The following is a 23,799-nucleotide window of genomic DNA, read 5'->3' on the forward strand; positions in this document are numbered from 1 at the left end:
AAACACTAAACCAGAGCATGCTGTCTTCATGTCCTTCACAGCCGAGACTAGATAAATACTCCAGCACATGGGGGAGGGGGAGAGAAATCTGACTGACATAACACTTTAAAAACACACCACAAAGCAAAACAAAATATAGTAGATGTGTATTATTGTACAGAAGCAGTAAATTACATATTATGGTTCTGTGTCCTCTCACATATCCTTAACACTCAGAGTCGATTCAATAATATAAATGAGAAAAGTATAAACGGGTACGGGAAACCCTGTATTCTGAATGGTTGCGTTCCACATTTAATTTCCATATAATCAGTTCATAAACATGCCAGTTGCAATTATTACATTCAAAAATGTCTGCACATATAAGTAAAACAAATACTAAACTATTTACTGAAAAGTCTTTCAGAGATTTCACACACAGTCAAATTCCCAACAGGGAAGAAACAATATTATTTTAAAATAATGGATGTTACAGTATTTTTACTATTGTAACCAGTTTTACAAGTGCATTATAACATCCCAGCATTTGAGCAGTAACATACTGAATGAGTTTTCAGGAACCAATGGATTTATAGATGCAGACCTTACACCTTCAGGACTGATGTTACTGGCACAATCTGATGAGTATGCGGAGTCTCTTCTTAGAATTCAGTTACTTGTGTAACTAGAGGGAAGGCCCTGCCACACGTAGATACTATGAACCATGTCACTTGCCAGTGAATTCTCTTACTCCAGAAAGGTGGAAAACTCACTGGTGACACAAATGAAGGAATAATGGAAATAATATAAAAGAATTATTTTCTTCAGGTCCTGTTAAGTGGATATCTCTTTGGCAACCAGAATGTATTGTTTTGATGAAAACAATTTTTAGCCATACTGGCTAGAGAGCAGCAGTAACAAATACTTCCCTAAACACATTCCTCATAGAAAGTTTTTGCCATAGCATGAGCCACCTTCAACACTTTTTTCTCCTTGGAGTTTGGTTCCATATTGTCATGAGCGATCTTAATCCAATAAGACTCTGTCCGGGTCAGGTAATCTGGGAGCTGCTCTCCATCTTCAATGGGAGGATGCTCTTCTGGAATGTGATGGGATAAAAGACAAAAGATAAGCACTTTCAAATATTTTCTTTCTTATGCTCTTCTACTAAAAACACATTACCCATACATCTATACACAAGTACATATTACGAAGCATTCTGTATACAAAATGGAGTGCTGGCAATAAATGTTGAACAACATACAAAGCAGAAAAACATAGCATAACAGATTGTGCCACTATCTTAAGCTGAAGATAGGTGTCTAACTACTGCTGTCCACCTTGTGAGTACGAATGGATGTAGATTTATTTCACGATCACCCTGTGCTGGTTGACAGCACAGAACACAGCTCTATCAGCTTAATTCTGTTATAATTAGGAGTTTTGGGTAATTTTTTTTACACACGACTCTAGGACAGAAAGTTTGTGTATATTTGCAAGCTAAATATCCAAGTCCTCTAATTTCTCATGTACCCCCAACATACATTTCCACCCTTGTTTGTTGAGGGACAGTAACTTTGGGGTATTATTCCATGCATGTACACCTACATCCACAATAGTTCACTCTTAACAGACTTTAGCCAAAACAGAGAGAAGCAGCACCCAAACATACCTAAGACTTATCCACTATCTTTGGTGAACATACAAACTAAGCGACCAATAACAATGTGACAATCAACACAGTTGGGGCAGCTTAACTCCAAAAGTGAACAGGTTCCAACCCTTAAAAGAAAAATATCCAAAGTTTATTCTGAGATGCATTTGTTAACACAGTATAGGCTGCAGGAACCAGGCTGTTAAAAATAAAGGGTAACTAACAATATATTGAGAAGGAATAGCTCTATATATATATATATATATATATATATATATATATATATATATATATATATATATATATATATTCATTCATCATACTCCCACAAGGGCACTGCTCACCTGAATTACACAAGCAACAGGTCATATCCAGTTCAGGATGCTACATCATCTGATGAATATTATCACAAAGCTAAAACGCATAGAACTGTGTACTGAGGAACAACAGGTACTACAAATTTACTGTCAACTGATTTGATCAGTGTCGCACATCAGGATACTTGCGAGGTAGAAGAGCTATTGATTACTCCCCATTTACTTTTGGCCTCCAGTTATTTAACTGTTACATTTCTGAATCAATTTACTACCCAGATTAGGAGAGTGATGCAAACTGGATTCCCTGAGACAATGACTCCTGAGACTTAATGTGATGCAAATGACTTTGGATCATAATTCTTTGCACTGCATGGAAATTACTTGCTCTATGTAATACTCTTTACTGAAAAAAGCCAGCGAAGTACTAAGTGAGCGCTGTCAAAAACACAACTACACACTTCTGAAATAAAGTCAGAGGCAGAATGTAAGAATAGACACCTGGCAGAAAAGAAGCTATTTTGCCAGCCAGCAAATGACAGTGGCAGAAATCAATGTTCGTTCTTAATGCAAGACCCAATCCTAACATCGCAGTGGGAGGTAATTGTTAAGATCAGATCTTGTGCTACTGCAGCGCCTAACTGGGTTGTCTTTTGTTCTGATATTGGAGCATAACCACAGTGTTCCAGCAGTAATTAATTTTAATGTACCAGTTACAGTGTGGGAAGCTTCATAAAGTGTAAACAAACATACGACCTTTACCTGTGTACAGCTTACAATGTAACATAACACCAGCTACTGGCTTTAATTATAGGTTTTAAAAATTAAAAAAAAGGGTTAAGGCTATTGGTAATAGTGTGTGTGACCACTGGGTACAAAGTTATGAAAAACAAGGAACTTGATGGCTAACTCGTTTAAGTGATGGGCCTTTTCCACAAGATCTCGCAGGATTCAGTAGCAGAAGTGAAAGCAACAGGAGTGGGAAGGTTAAATTCCCCTAACAGGTAGATAGTCAGTTCTATGGTGTAAAGTGAATGAAACCCTGATCATGACCAGGTGACCTGGGTTTGAAAAGCATAATCATGGAGTGTGAGAATGAGTAGGTGATGTTAGCTCATGTATCCTGTTGGGGCACAGGTAGTAATAGTAACTCCCTTGGTGAAATTAGAGTGCATTACGCAGCATATGTACTGTGGACATACGCCAGGCTCTGCCAAGCTGTGATACGCAAGTAGTCTGATGGGGGAGGGGTGTGCAGGGGCAGGCTTCCCTGCACTTCACAGAGTTCCTACTGAATAATAGCTCAACAAGATGAGCTCAACATAATGTTGAATTTCTTGATCACGGTTTTCCTTAGGAAATCATCGTCCATGCAATTTATAGGCATATGCTGGCAGTGATTTCCATGTTTTAGGTGCATTCCCTTTTATTCATGTCTGTGCGACCATGAAGTTAGCAGACAGAAATTCGGTGACCATGAAGTTAGGAGACAGAAATTCGAAGTCAGAGGGATTCATCCTGCAAAAAATATTTAATCTTCATGTTTTCATCTGACTGAGGTTCCGATGAGTTGAATTTGGTGGGCTGGTCTTTAATAGGTTAGCACTGGACAATTCATAGTAGAAGTGCATGAACACCCTATGAGGAACAGACTAATCAATTGCAGGACAGGCAGCAGGGCATTGGAAAAAAAAAGACTTCATAAAAAATAAATCAACGGCCACTGGATTTAGGAAAAGAACAGGAGCTAGTTGTATAATGTGAGGAAAATTAGACATACACAAACAATTTGTTCTGACAGCTGTTCGAAAAAACATTTCAGCAGGTGCTCCCTGTGCTTTAAACACACTCATGTGGCTCCCTCCTGTAATGTCGGCACTTGAAATGCCGAATGCACCCCGAACTTGTATACACCAACTCTGAGATTGTCATACCTCAGAGAAAAGGAAATTTCCCGAGAAATGGACATTTCAGACTTAGTATATGCAAGTCTGTTGTTTTGGGCATTCAGTCTCTGTGTTTCAAGACTCACTCTAGCAGGTCCCGAAATTCAGATGGTTACATACAGAGACAGACACACACAAGCTGACAATTTCTCCCTCAATCACAAACAGTTAACCTCCTTTAGACCTCAGACACAGAAACACAAGGCTCGCTTAATGCCCTAATACTCTGATCATTGCTTTAAATGAAACAGCAGCACAATAAAACAAAAGAAAATTATGTCACTAGACAAAAAAATCATATTTACTCTCTCAGCCATCTGCTTCATCAGATATCTAAAGAAAACATTTAACTGGTATTTGATACTTCTCGCACACAAAAATTTCTGTTTTCTTGCACAATTCACAAGCAACCTACCTGCCCAATATTTAAAAAAATGCTTTATTTGCTTAACCTTTCATTTTTAAGCTAAAACAAAATAAAATAAGCAGAAAGCAATCTTAATATAGAAATTAAAAAAAACCCACAAATTTAGTATTACAGCAATTTCTTCTAGCAGATGACTAATGAATTTCAACTTATGGAAGTGGAATTCAGTTACTTATGAATCATTTTCAGAGACCTAAAGTGCTTACTGCCCTAGACCTCCACAGACAAAACCATACAGGTCCTTCAATGTGATGGCTGTATATATCAGTCAAAAAGTCCCTTACTTTCTACTGATTTCATCTAATCATTATCTTTATCAGATACTGCAACTACTGACTTGTGATACTATTATAATCCAGAAACCAAAACTGTGATGCTGCCCATACACATCGGTGTACTGAGGACTGACCAATTAGATTAAGCTTAAAAGTTACCTGTCCTCTCCATTAACATACAGAGATAAAGAAATTTAAATAACAGCTTGATCTGACCTCGATACCTTTGTGTCTGAATACTATGCAAGATTTTCCTATACAGGAATATAGGATTTCTGACCTGGATGCAATCACTCTTAGTTAAATCAGACATCAGACCTTAGGCTTAAAATTTAACTACCTTCTTCTTCACTTTCTTCTTCAGAATCATCTTCATCATCATCTCCTCCTTCAGCTCCTCCATTTTCATCTCCTTCTGAGTCAGATTCTTCTAGCCATTCTTGTGTTTCTGTAAATGTTAAATGCAAACACAATCATCACCAAAATACAGTACTGAATGACATCAAACAATACACTTGTGATAAACCTAGAACTCTATGAAACATGTTTAAACCTGGGGATTTCTAGACAACTGGAAGAGAAAGATAGTGATCTACTATAGTTTTTCTCATAGGAAGTAATAAAACTTGATGTGTACATTAATTTCTTGCTAGTCATTTAACTAATCTTAGCCACACAAACATATAAATGTTAGTTGGATGTGGGTTTTGCCAGTGTGACACTCATGAATTGAAATGTAATCACCACCACATTGAAACAAAACTGAACATGCAACAATAGTTTTTTACCTGCAGGACGTTAAATATTTTTAAGTCTTTCCCACAGAAGCCCCACCAACAGTCAGTTTATCTCTAGTACCACAGTCAATGGAAGTGTTCCTTCCTGTGGCTCATGCTGGTATCTCCTATGTCTGGAATACGGGGTCAAGCTCATCAAAACATCTGTTCATTATAAAACAATCTAAAGGCCTTCCTATGAATACATATGGTACAAACAAGACCAGAATTCTCAAATTACAATGCCAACCAAAACTTTTATAAGCAGTACAAATACACCTTGTCCCTTACTAATGAGGTGGGCCATGTAGAAAGTTTTCCATACAATGGAGGCAATATGGTGGTCAGAAAGTCAGTTTGCTATCAATATGGGTGCCCAAGTCCCTCACAACTGATTGCGTGCTTAGTAACTTATTATAAATGTGATCATTTGCTGGGACGTCACTCTCCCCAAAAGGGATGATGATGCATTTTTTGGCATTCGGTTTGAGGTCATTTTTCTAGCACCAGTCATTTGTTTGGGTAAGACCCGCTTGGAAGATGTCCACATCACTCGAGGAATTGATGACAGCACCCAGCTTGCAGTCATCTGCAAACTTAGTCAGCTATAGCCCACTAGATTTGGCCTGCACCTCCGAGAAGTGTATCCCAAATAGCAGGGGCCCCAAGACTGAACCCTGGGGTACACTGCTAAATACCTACAAATTACATCAGAAGCAATTTCCGATCCAATAACCATACTTATAAATAGGTTAATAGCAGAAGCATATGTCCCCACAATTTGGAAAATCTCTCACAATTTTCCTCTCCACAAAGGTGTCAGATCCTGTGAACTTACTATCACCCCATCGCCATCCTTTCGCCCCTGTCTAAAATCTTGGAAAGAGTAGTACACTTACAACTCATACAATACCTACTATCTCATAATCTCCTATCACATACCGAACATGGCTTTCACCCTGCACGTAGCACAACAACAGCCCTACTATCATTCACAAACATAGTTATTCAGTACAGCAACAACTCCCAATTTGTATCAGTCATATTCCTAGACCTGTCAAAGGCCTTTGACATGGTCAATCACACCAAACTCACTAATGTCCTCTCCTCCCACAACCTTAGCAGTACTGCAATAGCCTGGTTTCAAACCTACTTAACAGAATGACAACAAGCTACCCATTGGCAACAATCCCTCTCACCCCTCCTTCCAGTCACTTTAGGGGTACCACAAGGCTCCATCCTTGGACCCCTTCTTTTCTCTATATTTACCAATCGCCTTCACTCTGCCATTCCCCATGCCAGCCTGACCAATATGCTGACTGCTCTACTTTGATCTGCTCAGCCTCAGCCCTCAATGACCTTCAAGCCATCACCCAAGACTCCTTCCTATCTGTTGAAACTTGGTTAACTAACTCCCAACTTATATTAAATCCCAATAAAACAAAACTTATGCTCTTCGACCCCATTAGAAATACTTCTCCCTCCACAACCTTCCACATCATCTCAAAAATCAAAACCACAATCAATCCTACTCCCTATACCAAACTGCTAATTGTTGTAATCAATAAAAACCTGAAATCTGACCTTCATATTTTTTATTTATTTTATTTTTATTTTACATTTGTTGACTGGGCTAGTCTAACTGGATATATGTCCATTTTCAGTAGAGGCCTGAGGAGAAATGCTCCAAGCATAGGCAGTAACAAATAATACAATATATACAATAGTAACATGAGTTGTAATACATTATTCAGGTTGTACATGAGAGAGGCTAGTATAGGGTCTTATGGTAGGAATAAGCTAAGATAAAATACTGAGAACAAACAACATATGAGAGAAAAAAATATATATATATATATAAAAGAAACAGTATAGAGATTTATTTTTTTTTTAATCTCTTTAGATTCTAAGTTGAGGTTAGCTTACTTGTTATCACAGGTAATCAACAAAGAGCAGTAGAGTAGAGAAGTAAAGGGAGTGCAAGATGGGGCATTGAGGTATCAGTCAGGGTTAGAGCACGGACAAAGCCAATGTATCTTAAGATGTTCTTTGAGACGTTTTTTAAAAAGCATTGAGGATTCAAGAGTTGAGAGTTCACTTGGAAGCTGGTTCCACGTTTTTCCCACTGTGTTGGTGAAAAGTGAGGCCCCAGCTTTGTTGTTGGATTTAATAGTCGAAACTAGAAGCCTATTAGCTGAGCGTAATGTAGCCAGATTTTTATAGGGAGCAATCAGATTAGTGAGGATTGGGGTATTATTAGGGTGGTAGAGGATCTTTTGGGTGATAACAAGTTGTTGACAAAGTAGATGGTTTTGGAGTTCTAACCATCCCAGTTGTTTGAGGTTGATACAGTGGTGAGTTCGATAGGGGGTACCAGTGGTGAATCTGGCTATGTTGTTACAGCTGGTTGGTAGTTTGTTAAGGTTGTTTTTAGATAGATTGGTATATATGGCAGAAGCATAGAATAGAGTAGAGATCAGGTGGGTTTCAGCAATAGTGGTTCTAGCTGTTGGGGTAAGGAAGGGCTTGATTCTATACAGGGAGCCTAGTTTTTTGTTAACAGATTTTATGGTAGTACTGATATGGTCATCATAGCTAAGGTTGTTGTCTATTGTTATTCCCAGGAGACGGGTTGTAGTGGCAGGGGAAATGCTAGTTCCATTGTTAGAAGTTATTGTGAAGTGAATTTGTGTTGACTTTTGAGTAGGAGCAAAGAGCAGTAATTTAGTTTTTTCAGGGTTCAGGAGGAGGCAGTGTTGCATAAACCAATTTCCTACAGTGTTAAATACTGACTGGGTGAGGGTCTGGAGTGAGGTTATGGACTTGGATGAACATATTAAAGTTGAGTCATCTACATATTGAATGCAGGTGGCTTGAGGAATTTTGGTATTTAGATCATTAATAAATATTAAAAAGAGAAGAGGGCCTAGAATAATGATCAAACATCACAAAAGTTCACAACAAACTTGGCCTCCTATATAGGAATAAACAATTTCTATCTACCAATACAAAACTTAGAATTGTCAGGACACACCTTCTATTAACACTCTTACATGAATCCCCAATCCTAACAAACCTTCGTAAAACTGACCTTGTCAAACTTAAAACCTGCTACTATAAAATCTCCAAATTTACCACTAATGCCTCCTACAAGCCCCACCACTGTTTATCTGTCAAACAGCTCGATTGGCTAGAACTCCCTGTACTCCTTCAATTTAATTAACTAACCATAGCATATAAAATTCCCAGAAAAGACTCCAGCCCTCAAAGACATTATCCAACCTTATTCTGCTTCTAGATCTCTCTGCTCAAACAACAAACTTCTCCTCCAAGTCACCAAAGCAAAAAACTAAGCAGGCAAAGCCCTCTTCTCCAACTACATTTCCAAGCTTTGGAACTGTCTGCCAAACTCAGTATTGTCCACATCCTCATCTATACAATTTAAACACTTCTAAGCACCCACCTTACTAATTCCTGGCTGTGCTCTTGTTACACCCCAGGTTAGAGCACCACAAACCCTCTTCTCATCCTCTATCACTACTGCACTAGACCACTTCTAGTAACACTAACTCACTCCCATTACTCCTTGTAGATTACTATTATGTCAAACACATATCTCTAGCAATTTGTAAGCTTGTTTTGGTTTAGAATTATATGCACTGAATATAAATGCATACCCTCATGATCTAGGATATGCATGTTACTGTTCCTATTTTTAATTTCCTGATCTATTTCATTAATATTCATGATTTACAATATGTTCAGGATACTGTTCGTATCTTTCTATTTCTGATGTACTATATTAATAGTTTTAAAGTTTGGATGTGCCAAATTAATTTTTGGTGCTAATATAATATGTACTGCTTGTCAATGGTGCTTTTCTCCTCGGGCCTCCACTGAAAAAGGACACATGTCCAGCTGGACTTTCCTGGTAAACAAATGTAAAATAAAATAAAATAAATTATCAAGATATACACATGCTATTCACCCCCCAAAACTTTGCAAATCATAATATTTAATTTTTCATGATATCTAATAAAGACATCATCACTGAAACTGAACTCCTTAGACCCTGTTAATTATTGAAACTTCAAATTTAATCTGCACATCCCAACAAATGACTAAAAAAACATCAAAAGTAGACCAGATCTACAGAGTTAATTTTTCTTTGACTCCACCAGGAAATGTAGCGCATCCATCCTCCTTTTGCCCATCTTCCTATATGAAACTTCAACCTTTCTTGACTTTCACACTGACCAACTCTCAACTTCTGAACAGTTGAACACAGCTTCAATAAAAGTGCTATACTGAACAGGCCTACAATAAAACTGCTATATTTGGCCACAAATTTACCCACACAAAGTCATCACTGTATAGCAATTAGGCAACTCAACTGCCTTGAATTCTTTAACATCTTTAAACTCAGTTAACTGAGACAAGCCCACAAACTCCTACACAGTCCTGAAATACATCCCTAAATCATCTAATGACATGGTGCTCTCCTTGTTCGTGCAGTTAGGTTCTCAGACAAATTTCTAGCTGCTACAGTATCAACAGTAATTTACATTGCAATGCTCTCAACTCTTCCTTTATATCCAAATTGTAATTTTCTCTTTACCACTCCATGGTACTATGACTCTCTTCCAATTTAAATCTCTATCAAAATCTCTCTTCAATGACAACTGGGTAGGCTATTTCCCCAGCTTTCTTCCCCTTTTTCCTCACTGCTATTTCTTCCTTTTTAAGCACCTTACCCTATATCTTTTATCCTCTGTTTTTCATTATTTTGACTCTCTCCAAAATCTTCTAAACTCGTTGAAGTTCTACTGCATCCTTACTTATTCTGCTTACTACTACTCTTTCGTTTCACTATGTATTCCACTAATAATTACATCATTTTTCCTATGTCACTATCTTTCCCTCTATCTTCTTATAAACATCAGTACAATGTGCCCTGTATACATGCTTCGCTATAATCTAATATATTACTCTTAAAATTGTAAATTCTGTGCAGTTTTTTCCCCAATGAAAAGAGGCTTTTGGTCAGTTGGACTTTCCAGGTAAACAACTACAAATTAGTAAATAAGAATAAATAAATATGATGGTGAAAGGAAAAACTCTGGGACTAGATGGTATACCAAAAGGTATATATCAAACTGGGGATGTATTAATTTCTTACTCTGTGTATTTGGTTAATCAGGTTATGTCTACAGCAGAAACCAGTTATTCTTGAAGGCAAGCTATAGTTGTAGTGGTAATAAAACCTGCTAAGCAACCTATGCTAGTTGGTTCATACTACCCAATCCAACTTCAAGTCATGACTACAAACACTTCACTTCTACTTTAGCAATAAGAATCTATATCCTTCTCCCCTGGTTAATTCACCTGGATCAAACGGGCTTTGTTATGGATCATACTTCCTTTGCTGAAAGGCTCTTGCAATAGATTATGCATCTAGTAGTACGAGGGTGATTCTGTTAGCTAGCCTGGATGCAGAAAAAAGATTTCAACAGGGTAAACTAGCCATTTTTGATTTTGGATAGGAGGCTAAGGAGCTTACACTAGGTTTGGTGAGGATAATAAGTACTCCTTATATCACAACTTACTCAGAAAGAGAATCATAGTGAGGCACCAGACAAGGGTGCCCTCTTTCCCCCCTTCTGTTTGTCCTTTAGCCTGAGCTCTTGCGATTAGGCTATAGACTCTCTCGACCCTAGGTTTCATATCAGGATGTTACCAGGTCAGCTTACCTCTCAGTGCTGATGATCCGATATTATACTTAGCAAATTTGGTGGCAGAACTTCAAAGACTTTTAACGAGATCTTGTTACTTGGAGCTGCTTCAAGTAGAAGGTTAATGGAAGTAAAACAGTTATAGTGAAGATGAAGTACACCTCATCTCTGGTAGTGTGTGTTAAATTTCAATTTTTAAACCTGGCCAATCAAATGCCTTACCTGGGTGTCAAGCTATCCATCTCACTGGTAGGCTTAGTGGCTCTAACATATAGAAACTTGAGAATAAGGGTAAAGCATTTTTTTTTTTGAAAAGTGGAAGGGGCTATGCTTAGACTTTCATGAGAGGCAGTAGGCTCTGAAATCATTCATTTTGCTGCTTGTAGTATATGCTTCACAGGGCTCAAACTACCCTAAGGAAATCTTTGCCACTGTAAGAAGGATGGCTTCTATTTCTATGGCAGGGTGTGAAACCTAGGTTTTTTATGCAAGCTTTTCACAATTATAAATGAAGTTGTAGGCTTAATTTTACATACCTCTTGAGTTTTACAGTAAGAATTCTAATGCTCTATGGGCTTCTTTCTGAAAACTTTTCTCTCCATTTGGAAAATGGACAGTTCAGATCCAGTTATCCCCAATTGAGAGGGGTGACACAATTCAATGAGTGGTTCTCCAAGAGAAGGTCTGCAGCATTTTAGGCTTTTCAGTTCTCAACAAACTAGTCTGGTGAAGTTTTGAAATTACCATGGCATTTAAGTAGGTTGAGGAATTAATACCAAACAGAAGTCAAGGAGGTGGGGAAAATTATTACAAAGATACTGCGGTGGTGGTGCTGCGGTAGCGTTGTCCCCTCACAGTAAGACGTTGTCCGGTTCAATTCTCAGCAAGAGCGTCTTCCGTGTAGAGATGTGCATGAATGGGTGTACCTTCGTGGAAGGTTGTGCATCAGGGCTGGCAACTCGGCACGTAAAAATCTACTGCCAATCATTAGCGGACAGGAGTTCCGCTGTGGCGACCCCTAACCGGGAAAAGCCGAAAGACACAACAACCCTAACTTAAGTTACTGGGATAAGTCGATTAACATGGATTCCTTAACAGACTGGAGTGTACTTTTTGCTAACATAGGGCTGAAGGAGGGTGATAGAACTGGGGTGAGAAACTAATGGACTCCATGTGAAGGAAGAAAACAGACAATATCCTCAAAAAGGACTGGACAATATGGATACAGTGGTGGGTGGAAGCAAGACTAACTCAAAGTTGTCTAAAAAGGGTAATTCTTAAGAATTTATAAGATCCTGATAGGGTACAGGTTTCAACTCAGAAACAAATACAAGGTGATACAGAAAAAGGAAAGTATGGTTGTGTAAACAAATTTACCATTACAGTAAATGTTTGAATGATCACTGCTGCAGTAGCTTAAGCTATATGGATTATATCTTGTCAGGGATACAACAACCAACTAGCATCCAAAGCTTCAGGGTAACTTCCAAGCACCCAAACCATTAGGCAAGTTTGAGCTGTGCTGTTTAAACAGATAGGGTTAGGTGCCACACCCTTCAGAGCTTTCATGCCAAATGAGAGAGGGAAGCAGAGCCCTGAAAGGATATAGCTAGGAGTTAAAATAGACAGATACACAATACAGACATATCCACACCCTGGCAAAACAATATACTCAAAAAATGAAGAAGGATAGAGGGTGGGAGGGAAAGGCTACTGCAGCAGTGATCAGTTGACCATCTACTGTTATGGTAAGCTTACTTGCATAACTGTACCATCTTCATCATATTGATCACTGCTGCAGGTAGTCAAAACTATAGGGGCAGGTTACCATTGCTTTCAGCATTTGGGAGGTGGAGAAGGAAGGGTCCAGAAGCCTCAGGAGAATGGTCCTAGAAAAGCCTGATCTAGACCAAAAAAAGGAATTAAAATTGTAAAAGTATGTACAGAGGACCAAAGCTGCTGCATCTAGAATACTTCTAGAATCCAAGCCTTTCCAAAATGTCACATCTGAAGCCAAGGTCTGGTACATTGCACCTTAACCCTGCCTGGAATAATTCATGTGGTAAAGAATAGCAACAGATAATAGGCTGAGACGACCCTTTGAAACTAGTCTGTTTTAAGACAGGCTGTCCTTTCATCTTACCCTCCCAAAAAATGAACTCCTGATCCAACAATCTGAAAGATTTTATTCTGTCAAGGTAACTTGATGCCAAGATGGCTGCACACTGTGTAACAGCTTAATTCTAACTCTCTCAGTGTGAAAACAAAATCTCAGCAGAGAAGGCCAGTAGACTTGTGATTATGGGTAAATTTCAGTAACTGGCTAGTAGGTGTGCTGCCTGAATGCCAGGAAAAAGAAATACAGAAGGCCTGAAAAAAATATCAGCTACAAAACGTGAGGAAGAAACACTGACTGGGGAAAGTTCTGCAGTTGTTCAGCAAAAAGCAAACTCCAGACATCAATTCCAGTAACCTACAAGAAGATACAAGACAACTGCACACAGACTTGGTTAAAATAAACAAAACACTGCCAGAGTATATCAACACAAACACCAAAAGGTTACAAAAATGGAAGAAGCTGTAAACAGATATTCAGATGAGGTGATAAAGCTGCAAAACTCAGAGGTCAAAATGAAGAAAAGGCTGGCTGAATATGAGAAAGCTCAGGAAAAGATGTTTTAAAAAAATAATAACAGAATTAGAGGACAAAGCACATAGGAAAAACTTTGGACTTTCAGCTATACCAGAAAAGCTGGAAGGAACAGACTGCATTAATTTTATGAAAGCACAAATAAGCAACTGGACTGATATTCCACAATAAGAGTTGTTAGTTGAAAGGGCACATCACGTGTATGCTCCAAACATAGCTATGTGAAACAACCTTGACCTTTAATAGTAAAGATACAATCCTACCAGCAGAAGGCGTTGATTCTGACAAAACTGTGGCAGAAGGACAAAGTACTAAAAGTGGGAGACAGCAGAGTGTTTGTGGAGAATGATTACTCATTGTACACCATACAGAACAGGAGCAAATTTATTCCACTATTCAGTGAATGTCGAGATGCAGGTGTGAGATTCAAACTGTTGTACCCAGCTATCTTCAAGGAATTCTTCCCTGGAGGGACAAAATAATTTTTGATGAAGTACATGCTAAGGAGGAAATACAAAAGCTTGCCCAACAAAAATTAAGCTGTGCAACAGGAAGAGATTCTGCTTCTTGTTCTTCTGGTAATAAAGACCACAGAGAGACTGTACCTGCGAAACCTTATCCAATGTTTCAATGGAAAATGTTGGAGAGAAGGAAGGGAGCATGAGAGTTTACTAAAGAATCGACAGTACATTAGAAATGAAGCAGGGACAGGATTTGGGAGATAAAGGATGAACAGGAATAAAACTCGTAACAATGTGGGTTTTCATTGCAATAATTATATTTGTGAAATATGACAGAAGAAAATCTGGAAATATTGGACTTTTTCAAAAAATGTTTGACTTGTGGGTGACTGTAAAGCATATGCTCAACTTCATATCATTAACGCTCAGAAAAATGCATTCAGGAGGGAAAAAGTTAACTGCAAGTAAAGATTTTTCTTATTAAATAGTACTATTTTTGTGGTGTGTGGTTTTCTTTACGTGCTATAAAGTAAATTTCTCCGTTATTTTTAAGTGTAACAGGGATTGTAAACAGATGTTGCTGTTCTCCTTTTTCTTTTCTTTCTACTACTTCTCTCTTCCTTCTTGTTCAGTTTAAGAAAAAAACCTTGTTAAAAAAGCATTACAAGAGGAAAAAATAATGTGCTTTTTTCTTATTCTTGCATAGGGGAATGACTGGATTAAGGACCTTAGGTTGATTTGGTAACAAGTTTTAAGAGATGGCAAGTAAATAAAACAGAATATTCTGAGGCTTTTTTCTAGCAAATACATGTTTGCTTGGTAGCAATTCTGCAGCTGGTCTATGTTTCCATGGAAACAATTTGATAAAGAGAAACTGGCTGTCTCGGTCTCATGTCTCCACGGAGACAATCTGATAAAGAGGAACTGGCTACAGTCTGGTGGAGACCGACTGGTTGAGGAAAAAAAATGAGAGAGAGAAACTGGCTAGGACATAATGTTCTCTGAAAGCATTCAAGGGGTTTTCCCAGCTAAGACCAAACCAATTAGCATCTTTCTTTTTGGTTAACTCAAGTCTGTGAGCAATTAGCACCTTTCATTTTGATTAACTCAAGTCTGTGAGTATGACTGTTAGTTTGGGAAGTCTGATCCTATTAGGAAGATAAAACTTCAATATTTGAAAATGCACATAGTTTTGTCTATTAGTATTAAGTTAATAGGTTTTAGGTGATATGGGGGGATGTTTTTTTTGAGGGCTTTCAATAAAAGTTTTTTAAGATGTGACATAGGCTCAAATGGATATGACAAGAAACAACTGTATAAAAAGTTCAACCTGTCAAACAATGTATGCATGTAGCACAAAATCTGGAATTAGACATTTAACAAAAAAGTATTATGCATAAAAGGTGGGCATAATACCTTTTTAATGCAACGAGCTTTCTGTTGTTGTTGTTGTGTCTTTTGGCTTTTTCCTAGTTAGGGGTCGCCACAGCGGAACTTTGGTCCGCTAATGATTGGCAGTAGATTTTTACGTGCCGAGTTGCCAGCTCTAACGCACAACCTTCAACGAAGGTACGCCCATTCACACGTCTCCACGCAGAAGACGCTCTACCTGAGAATCGAACCGGACAGCGTCTTACTGTGAGGCGACAACGCTACCGCAGCACCACCACCGCAGTATGTCAACGGTCACACAGATAATTACAATATAGAAAGTAGTGAAGGGTGCAAACAGCTAAGTTACAGGAGACACACTTATAAAGAACTGAACATGTGAATTTGATAAAGAAAGGTTTTTAGGATTGTTATTCAGTGGAATACCTGGGTTCAAAGGAAAAGAGAAGTACTTATATTAATTGCAAGAGGAGCTACAATCATGACAGAAAAAGATAGATAATGACAGATTTGTAATGCTAAGGGGCTACTGGCAAGGGAAGAGGATTACACTGGCATGTACTTATATTCCACCTAAAACTGCTTTAATGGAGCTTGAGAAAATGCTGGGAGAAATAATCAGTTTTCAGCACAGAATATTACTTACAGGTGGGGACTGGAATGTGATTTCAGCAGTGTGTCTGGGGGCCCCAGAAGACAAAGTATAACAAAGGAGGGTAGATTTTTGAAGAAATTTATGAAAATATTTGGCATGAAGATGTGAATTCAGTAACAGGAGTTTGGGGTGAATTTACATATTTTCCTCAAAATAAAAAAACTGGGCTAGGCTAGAGAAAATTTACAGTTCACAAGAACATGTGCATTTAATTGAAGGTCTTGATATGCACTCAATAACTATTTCAGATCATGCGCCAATAATAACTAACATAAAAACACAGAGTAATGAAATAAAAATGAGACACTGGTGCTTTCCCACCTATGTGCTGAAAAGAGAGGAATATAAGGAATGGGTAATGGAAATGATTCAGGAGATATTAGAGAGGATAGAAGTTTCTTCTGAAAATATAGCTAGGGAGTGGGATAAAATTAAGGGGGAGTTTAAAAATATGGTGGAAATAAAAGAAAGGGATCTATGGTTAAGATATAACAAGGATTACTTAGAGGGACTGACACATTATAAGTATTTCAGAATAGGAGGAATCTCAAAGAACCAGTAGAGGATCAAATGCAAAATGCTAAACAGAAAATAACGTATGACCTTGATAATATGCACGAGTTTAGAAAGATTGCTGATAAGCAACTGTTTTTTGATAACGCTAGACCACAAAAACTTTTAGCACAACAACTCAGGCAACAGAAAGTAGAAAGGGCTGTTGCCAAGCTTCGGGACCCTATAACAAGGAAGGAAACTAGAGATCCTGTAGAGGTATTAGAAATATTTTGAAAATTCTATGAAAGTCTGTATAAAGCAGAGAAATATGGAAATAAAGAAAAGATAGAAATGGAATGTTTACGGAAGAATTAAATATGCAAAGGTTAGGGGTAGATGAGGCTCAATTACGAATGGTTAGGACAGGAGACGAGATAAAATTTGTGACGCATAATCAATCTAGATAGTATTTCTGTGGAAGTCTGGAAGCTTAGAGGGAAAAAACTGATAAAGATCTGGAAGGTTTTAACAGTATTTTAAGAGAAGTACCAACATCCTGGAAGAAAGCAGTGGTAGTCGTAACACCTAAGGAGAGTAAAGATCCATCGGGCCAAGATTCATACAGGCCCATTTCAATACTAAACCACGACTGTAAAGTGTTCATGTCTATAACGGCAAAAAAAATGGCAAAAGTCATGCCAAAATTGATAGGTATGGATCAATATAGTTTTGTGGAGGGCAGGCAAACATTTGACAACATTAACAGAACACTCATGATCCAGAGGGAAGCAGAATGCAAGAAAATACCATTGTTGTTGGTGGGTCTTGATGCAGAGAAAGCATTTGACAAAGTAAACTGGGACTTTATGAGCAGGGCAATGGAAGCATCTGCAATTCCTGAAAACATTATAAGGTTGATTAGCAGGATATTATGAGGGATCACGGGCAAAAATTAAAGTACGTTGGGTTCTTTCTGATAATTTCTGCTTGAACAGAGGAAACAGGCAGGGGTGTCTTCTTTACCTTTTGTTATTTGCATTACATTTAGAACCACTGGCAAAGAAAATAAGGGAATCATTAATTCAAGGATATAATTGGTATGGTAATCAAGAAAAGATGGCTCTATTTGCAAATGATATTATTTTATATCTGACAAAACCAGAAAGAGACATTACAGTGTTGTGGAACATTTTGAGAGTTTCAAATCTTTTCAGGATACAAAATTAATGAAGCTAAAATAAAGGCAATAGTGGTAAATTACGTACCTACACATGGATTGGTTCAGCAAAATTCTTATTTATGGGAACATGATAAAAATGAAGTATTTAGCAGTATGGATTAAAAATGATCCTGGTGTGGCAGCCAAGTATACGTGAGAAGTGACTAAGCAAAAGATAATACGAAAACTAAGAAAATGGAAGCTTTGTTATACGGATATGGATAAGTAAGATACAAGCAGTCAAAATGTTTTTTTTTTTTTTGCCCCTTTAATCAGAGTTAATCAGAGTCTCTTTAATTGATGGCAGGTGTGCACCCAAGAAGACTGAATTCTGTAATTAAATCAAAAGGTGCTTCAACAAAGTATTAGTTTAAGGGTGTGCACACTTATGCAACCAGCTTATTGTGCATCTTTTATTTTCCCCTCCAACAGATTTGTTTGTTTTTCAATTGAATTGTACAGGTTATAGGTCACATTAAAGGTGGGAAAAGTTTTGAAATGGTTTATTGTGGTCTAATTTTTTTATATAACAAAAAACTGGCATTTTAAAAGGGGTGTGTACACTTTTTATATCCACTGTAAAGACTTTTATACACCAATTAGACTTTACACATTTTTCGTACAGCACATGCAGAGTGCTGAAAATGTGAGCAGGGTTTATTGGAGGGATTGGGAACATATATTTTGGGGGTGTCCAGAGCTCATAGGACTGAAAAATGTGATTAAAAATATTAATAGTAGTTTATGATCAGGTTAGGGCACTATGACTTCACCTTCATTCTTGATTGGGTTTGGCCCCAAGGTCTCATTACCAATCCCACACTTTGATCTTTTAAACTTGATTATAATTATAGGGAAAAAATGACAACATTATCCTTGATAAAGTAAGGGACTTGATGGAAAACTGAGCTGCGGAAATTATTCAAGGAGGTCAAATACTTGGGAATGGCCCAAGCAGAACTATAAATTCTGGAATAAGCTGGTAGCTAAATGGTCAATAAGGAAAAGTACTTTTCAAACCAAGCCATGACTTTAATACCCAATACCTTGGTATTCACTAAATTTTGCTGTTCTCTCAAGTATGTGCATATGTTTGGCCCGCACTCTGTTTCAGTGCTTTTGCCATTCTAGATGTGTTCAGATCTTCCTTTTTAATGGATGTTGCTATGTTTTTCTTTTATATTCTTTTTGTGTTTTGGGGTTTTATCTTCTGCATAAGCCAGATCTTTACTCCCAACTGCTTGTTCTTTCTTGTCCTGTGAATTAGTGATGTTAAAATAAGTGGAAATAAGGCTCCTTCTGCTGGCTATGCTGATGGGATGATGAGGTTATACCTTGGTCAAAGAGGGGAGGGCCTTCATACAGACTGTTAAAGTCAGCAAATATAAAGGTTGATGGTGTAGATTGTTTTGAGATGTAAAATTAAGATGTTATGTAGTGACAATATTATGCCTTTAAGAACAGTAATAAAGTCTTAAATGCAAATGGGTGACTGGATAATAGAACATGCACAGAATCTAAACATGTCAAAAATCTGGAGAGGCCTCAGAGATTTACAACTAAAAAGACCAGTGGCCTCAAAAGTTTTAAGAGTAGCACCCTTTCCACCTTCAAGGTAAACCTAGATAAATGGATGGGCAGCTTCAAATTCTCACAATGTCTATCCTGTCTTGCCCTCACTGAGGTTGGAGGGAACTTCGGAACAGCGTTTTCTTTTCTTTTTTTTTTTTTTTTGCTAGGCTTGCAATGGTTTGCAGACTAATTGCCTAGTATGGACCTATGAACCTGCATGGGCACAGATTGCAGAGTCATGCTTTCAAAAAACAAAGAAAACGCACCATTAAATCAAACTGGAAGCTATTAGACTGTAAAGTTATAATAATGTATATATGAAAATGAATGCATTTATATTTTATATATAACTACTGGACTGTAAGTAATTTAGTTAATTGTTAACCGACAGCAATGATGAAGCACTTTTTAAAAAAATACATAGATAACTTACTTGGATCCATTTCTACTAGAACTTTCCATTCTTCCAGCTTGTGTAGGTCAATGCAGTACAGGTCATTCAGTGTAAACTGACGATCCCCAACCTCAAACATTCCACCATAAACAAAAAGAACTCCATGCTTTGTCACAGTCAAAGCATTGGAACGAGGACAAGGTTCAATCTGTGGACCAGAAGCCTCTTCATCCTCCTCCCCCTCCTCCTCCTCTTCAGATTCAGAATCTTCCATTTCTTTTTCAGATGCTGAAACCTCCTGCTTAATAGTCATAACAGTGCCATCCTCTGCAGTGATCTCTTTGACTATCACGGTGGGTTCTTGGGGATTCTCCTGTTCATTTTGCAAATTAGAAGTCGCCCCTGTTTCATTTTTCTTACCTCTCCTCCGTTTCTTCTTTCCAGACTTCTGGCCCTATGAAAAGTAGAGAACCTCATGACAGTACACCATACAAGCAGTCACCTAAAGAAGAAATAATTACTATGGTGACATGTTTACTACATGCAGTACAAAAAACTGCCCTGGAAAGGTCATAGTATATTTGTCCCACCAATTTCAGTAATGCACATAGGCTGCTCAGGACCACCAAAAAGGACATCAGGCATGACAGGAGCACCTATCACTTAGGAATGGGAATACTGTTTGCCTAGTCTAAGGACAGTCCTAATCCTTTGAATAATGATTATTTGTCATTACTTGAATGGCTCTAATGCACAGGTAACAAGATGGCAGTCCAAAATGTGAACATTGTAGTCCACACAATCTAGGGGGAATATGTATCCAGCACTGTAAGAACCACATGATTAATGAAGGAAGTGATGAAGATGATGTTTAAGATATGTACAAACACTATCTATAGGACCACTAATGACTGCCTCAAATATGAGATATGCTAAACTGCTGAGTCATGGCTGACACCTTGAGATGATCAATACACGATTGATTGAAGCTGAGAAAAATGTCTGTGATACGGACTACCACCGTATATAGGTGGTAAAATACTCTCCCCTTCTCACCTCTTCTAAGTGTACATATATAATAAGGCATTCCAGTCTCTCAAAAAGTAACTGTACTACACACTCTGCACTGCTTTGATGCCCTTCATTAGACACGTATTATTTTTACATAATTTAAGAATATGGTTTCCAGAACAGGACAGGACTTGGCAGTCCAAATGAGGTTATTTGAATGGGTTCTCCCAAGTTCGAATGATGATCACATACAATTGCTTGTGATGTCTCTTCCTGACAACAGACCACTGGCTCCCCATGCTGCAATGTTAATCCATCAAGCAACCTGAAGGTCATCAATCTTCATCATCCCATGTTTAGATCCTCATCAAAATGTTTGCAATGTGATTTATACATTTAAATGCGGATGTCTATAATCTTAAGAAGTAGTAGAAACTGTAGCTGATTAAGAAGCGGCAACCACAGTTAAATGTGAGGAGCTGGCTGTGATGTCTAATGTACAGATGTTTGTCAAATCCTCTGTAAACAGCAAACACTGTGGATAAGCTTCTAGCTTCCATGATGTGTTCACTCAGACTGCCTTCTAGAAGAAATGTGTACTACAAAGCATACAACTGCCTGGGTCAACGCATTAGGATATTTAAAGCTATATAATCCTTATACTGCAACCCCCATTCTACTTACAAAATGCACCTGCACCTTATATATATGTGTGTGTGTGTGTGTGTGTGTGTGTATATATATATATATATATATATGTGTGTGTGTGTGTGTGTGTATTCTGCATGGCAACATGCATTAAGTTACAATGACCACTGTACATATGCCCTTCACTGTGAACTTGGCATACCATGGGCTTTTTATGTCAAAAAGAATAATTCATTTACATCAATAAACATTCCAGTAAATGCTGCTTTTCACTCACTAGGATAATAACCAATTCTTTTTCTTCAAATTTTTCAATACATAATAACAGTAGTAAAGAAAAAACTGCAAGGTTAAAAACAGCATATCCAACAGTGTAAAGAACAAGTTAACAACAGAAAGCCAATATTTACAATAAGAAAAATAAAACCTTAACCTATAACTATGCAAAGTATATACAATAGAAGTCACATCTACAAACAAAAATGCTGCATCTAATAGAAGAGAGATAAGAGAAGGAACGTATCAGAATGAGATGTGTGGAAGAAGTATGTAAGCTCTTTGTTAGCTCCAGGTATAATGTATAAATATTTATAAATTGAGACAATGAAAGTTATGATCTAATTCTGTTGAAACAAGTTAGAAACATAGGTTTATTACAGTAGACTGGAGTAACTCCATGATTTACTTCTTGAGGATTAAATCCAGCAAGTATCCCAGTATTTATGATAGTATTGCTTTTGTTTTGTTGCAGCAAAGCTAATTTATGGGAGGAAATATACTTGATAGCTAAACTACAAAAATCTTCCCATGAGATTAAAGATTGATGATCCCAGCTTTTGGTGATGTAAAATTTAATAAGGGCGCAGACAGAAATAAGAATATGTTTTAGGAATTTAGGAAATTTGGTTGTGGTAATATGTAAGATAGCAGTTTCCCATGAAAAGGTGGATTTTTCATATCCTATCTTCTCTAATACTCTTAGGGAACACCATAGGTTACAGACTTTTTTATAGCCCCAAAAAACATGCAAAGCATCTGTTATTTGATTTGGGCAATATGGGCATTTTGCTGAATATTTGGGATTGAACTTATTAAGAATTGATGGTGTATGATAAACGTTGTTAATCGTGATTTGGGTGTATAGCAAACACCTGAAGGGAATAAGCTTAATGGTGTTATCAATGGCCATTTTTTTATTTTCTTTTGAAATTAGTTGGATTTTCCCCTTCCAATAAGTTGAGAATAAGAGGGAGTTCTGAAATGTTATGCTTATTATTAATTTATATGTCCTAGAAACCGTTTTATCTTTAGTTGCTAAGTTTTTCAATATTAGAGTAGCTAGGTTAATTTTCTGGTGGTCAATTTTAGTAAAAGGTACTTTAGTTTTAATTAGATAAAGGATCTGTCTAAGAATGGTAGTGCATTTCTTTGGGAGTTCAAATTTCTCTCTTAGTTGTGTTATATTGGTTTCCTGCCATTTGTATACTTCTCACATGGTGAGCTCCTTTATTAGAGGGACGTTAGTTAAATTAATTGGGTGATTGTTAATTGATAGGTTAGGATTCAGGTGGAGCAGTTGTATGACAGCAAGGACATTGGAAAGTTGTATAGATTTGAATAAATTTTGAACAGTTGATATATGTTTAATCAGTGGATGAAGGTTCCTAGTATAATTATCTCTTTGATTTAAATTATGTTTTTTCTTATACCACGAAGATTTTTGGATAATAAGACCTCTTATGACCAATTTAGCAGCAGCAGCCCATTGCACATCATAAGGGATTTGATTATAGATAAGGTCATTCTCCAGTTGGGCAAAAGTAGCATTTATAGCCTGTAAAAAGTCTTGCACTTCAATGATATTAGGATTAAAATCCAATTGTTGAAATAGGAGGATGTTTGGTTAAAAGGTGAGATGTTAATTGAGATATTGATTCTGGAATGATCCAATATGGATCTAGGGGAGACACTGTAGTTTAGTCTATAAGAAGTGAAAGTTTGGGAGATTAGAAAGGTGTCAATTCTTGACCAGGTTTTATGTGTGGTTGAGAAAAAGGTGAATCGAGGTATACAGTTATGTTGAAATTTTGTATAGGGGTCCATCAAATTAAAGGTATTTTGTAATTCTTCTAAGGCCATAGTAGTATGTTGAGATTGTCCAGTCTCTCTATGCAACCTATCCTTGTGTGGACTAAGCAA

At 37.5% G+C, this 23,799-nt stretch overlaps 1 protein-coding gene across 1 annotated transcript in view; it reads right to left on the reverse strand.

Moving 5' to 3' along the window:
• Positions 1-269: 269 nt before the first annotated feature.
• The window catches only part of KLHDC4 (kelch domain containing 4), a 406,967-nt gene continuing 383,437 nt past the window's right edge, over positions 270-23,799 (reverse strand). The window contains exons 10-12 of the mRNA XM_044081531.1: positions 19,981-20,395; positions 4,936-5,043; positions 270-1,078 (exon numbers count right to left, since the gene is read on the reverse strand). Of these exons, the coding sequence (XP_043937466.1) occupies positions 909-1,078; positions 4,936-5,043; positions 19,981-20,395 (693 nt within the window). The 3' untranslated portion in view covers positions 270-908. The remainder of the gene's footprint in view (positions 1,079-4,935; positions 5,044-19,980; positions 20,396-23,799) is intronic.

Source organism: Protopterus annectens, chromosome 8.part0, assembly GCF_019279795.1.
Source record: "Protopterus annectens isolate FY-2018-M chromosome 8.part0, PAN1.0, whole genome shotgun sequence".
NCBI lineage: Eukaryota > Metazoa > Chordata > Ceratodontiformes > Protopteridae > Protopterus > Protopterus annectens.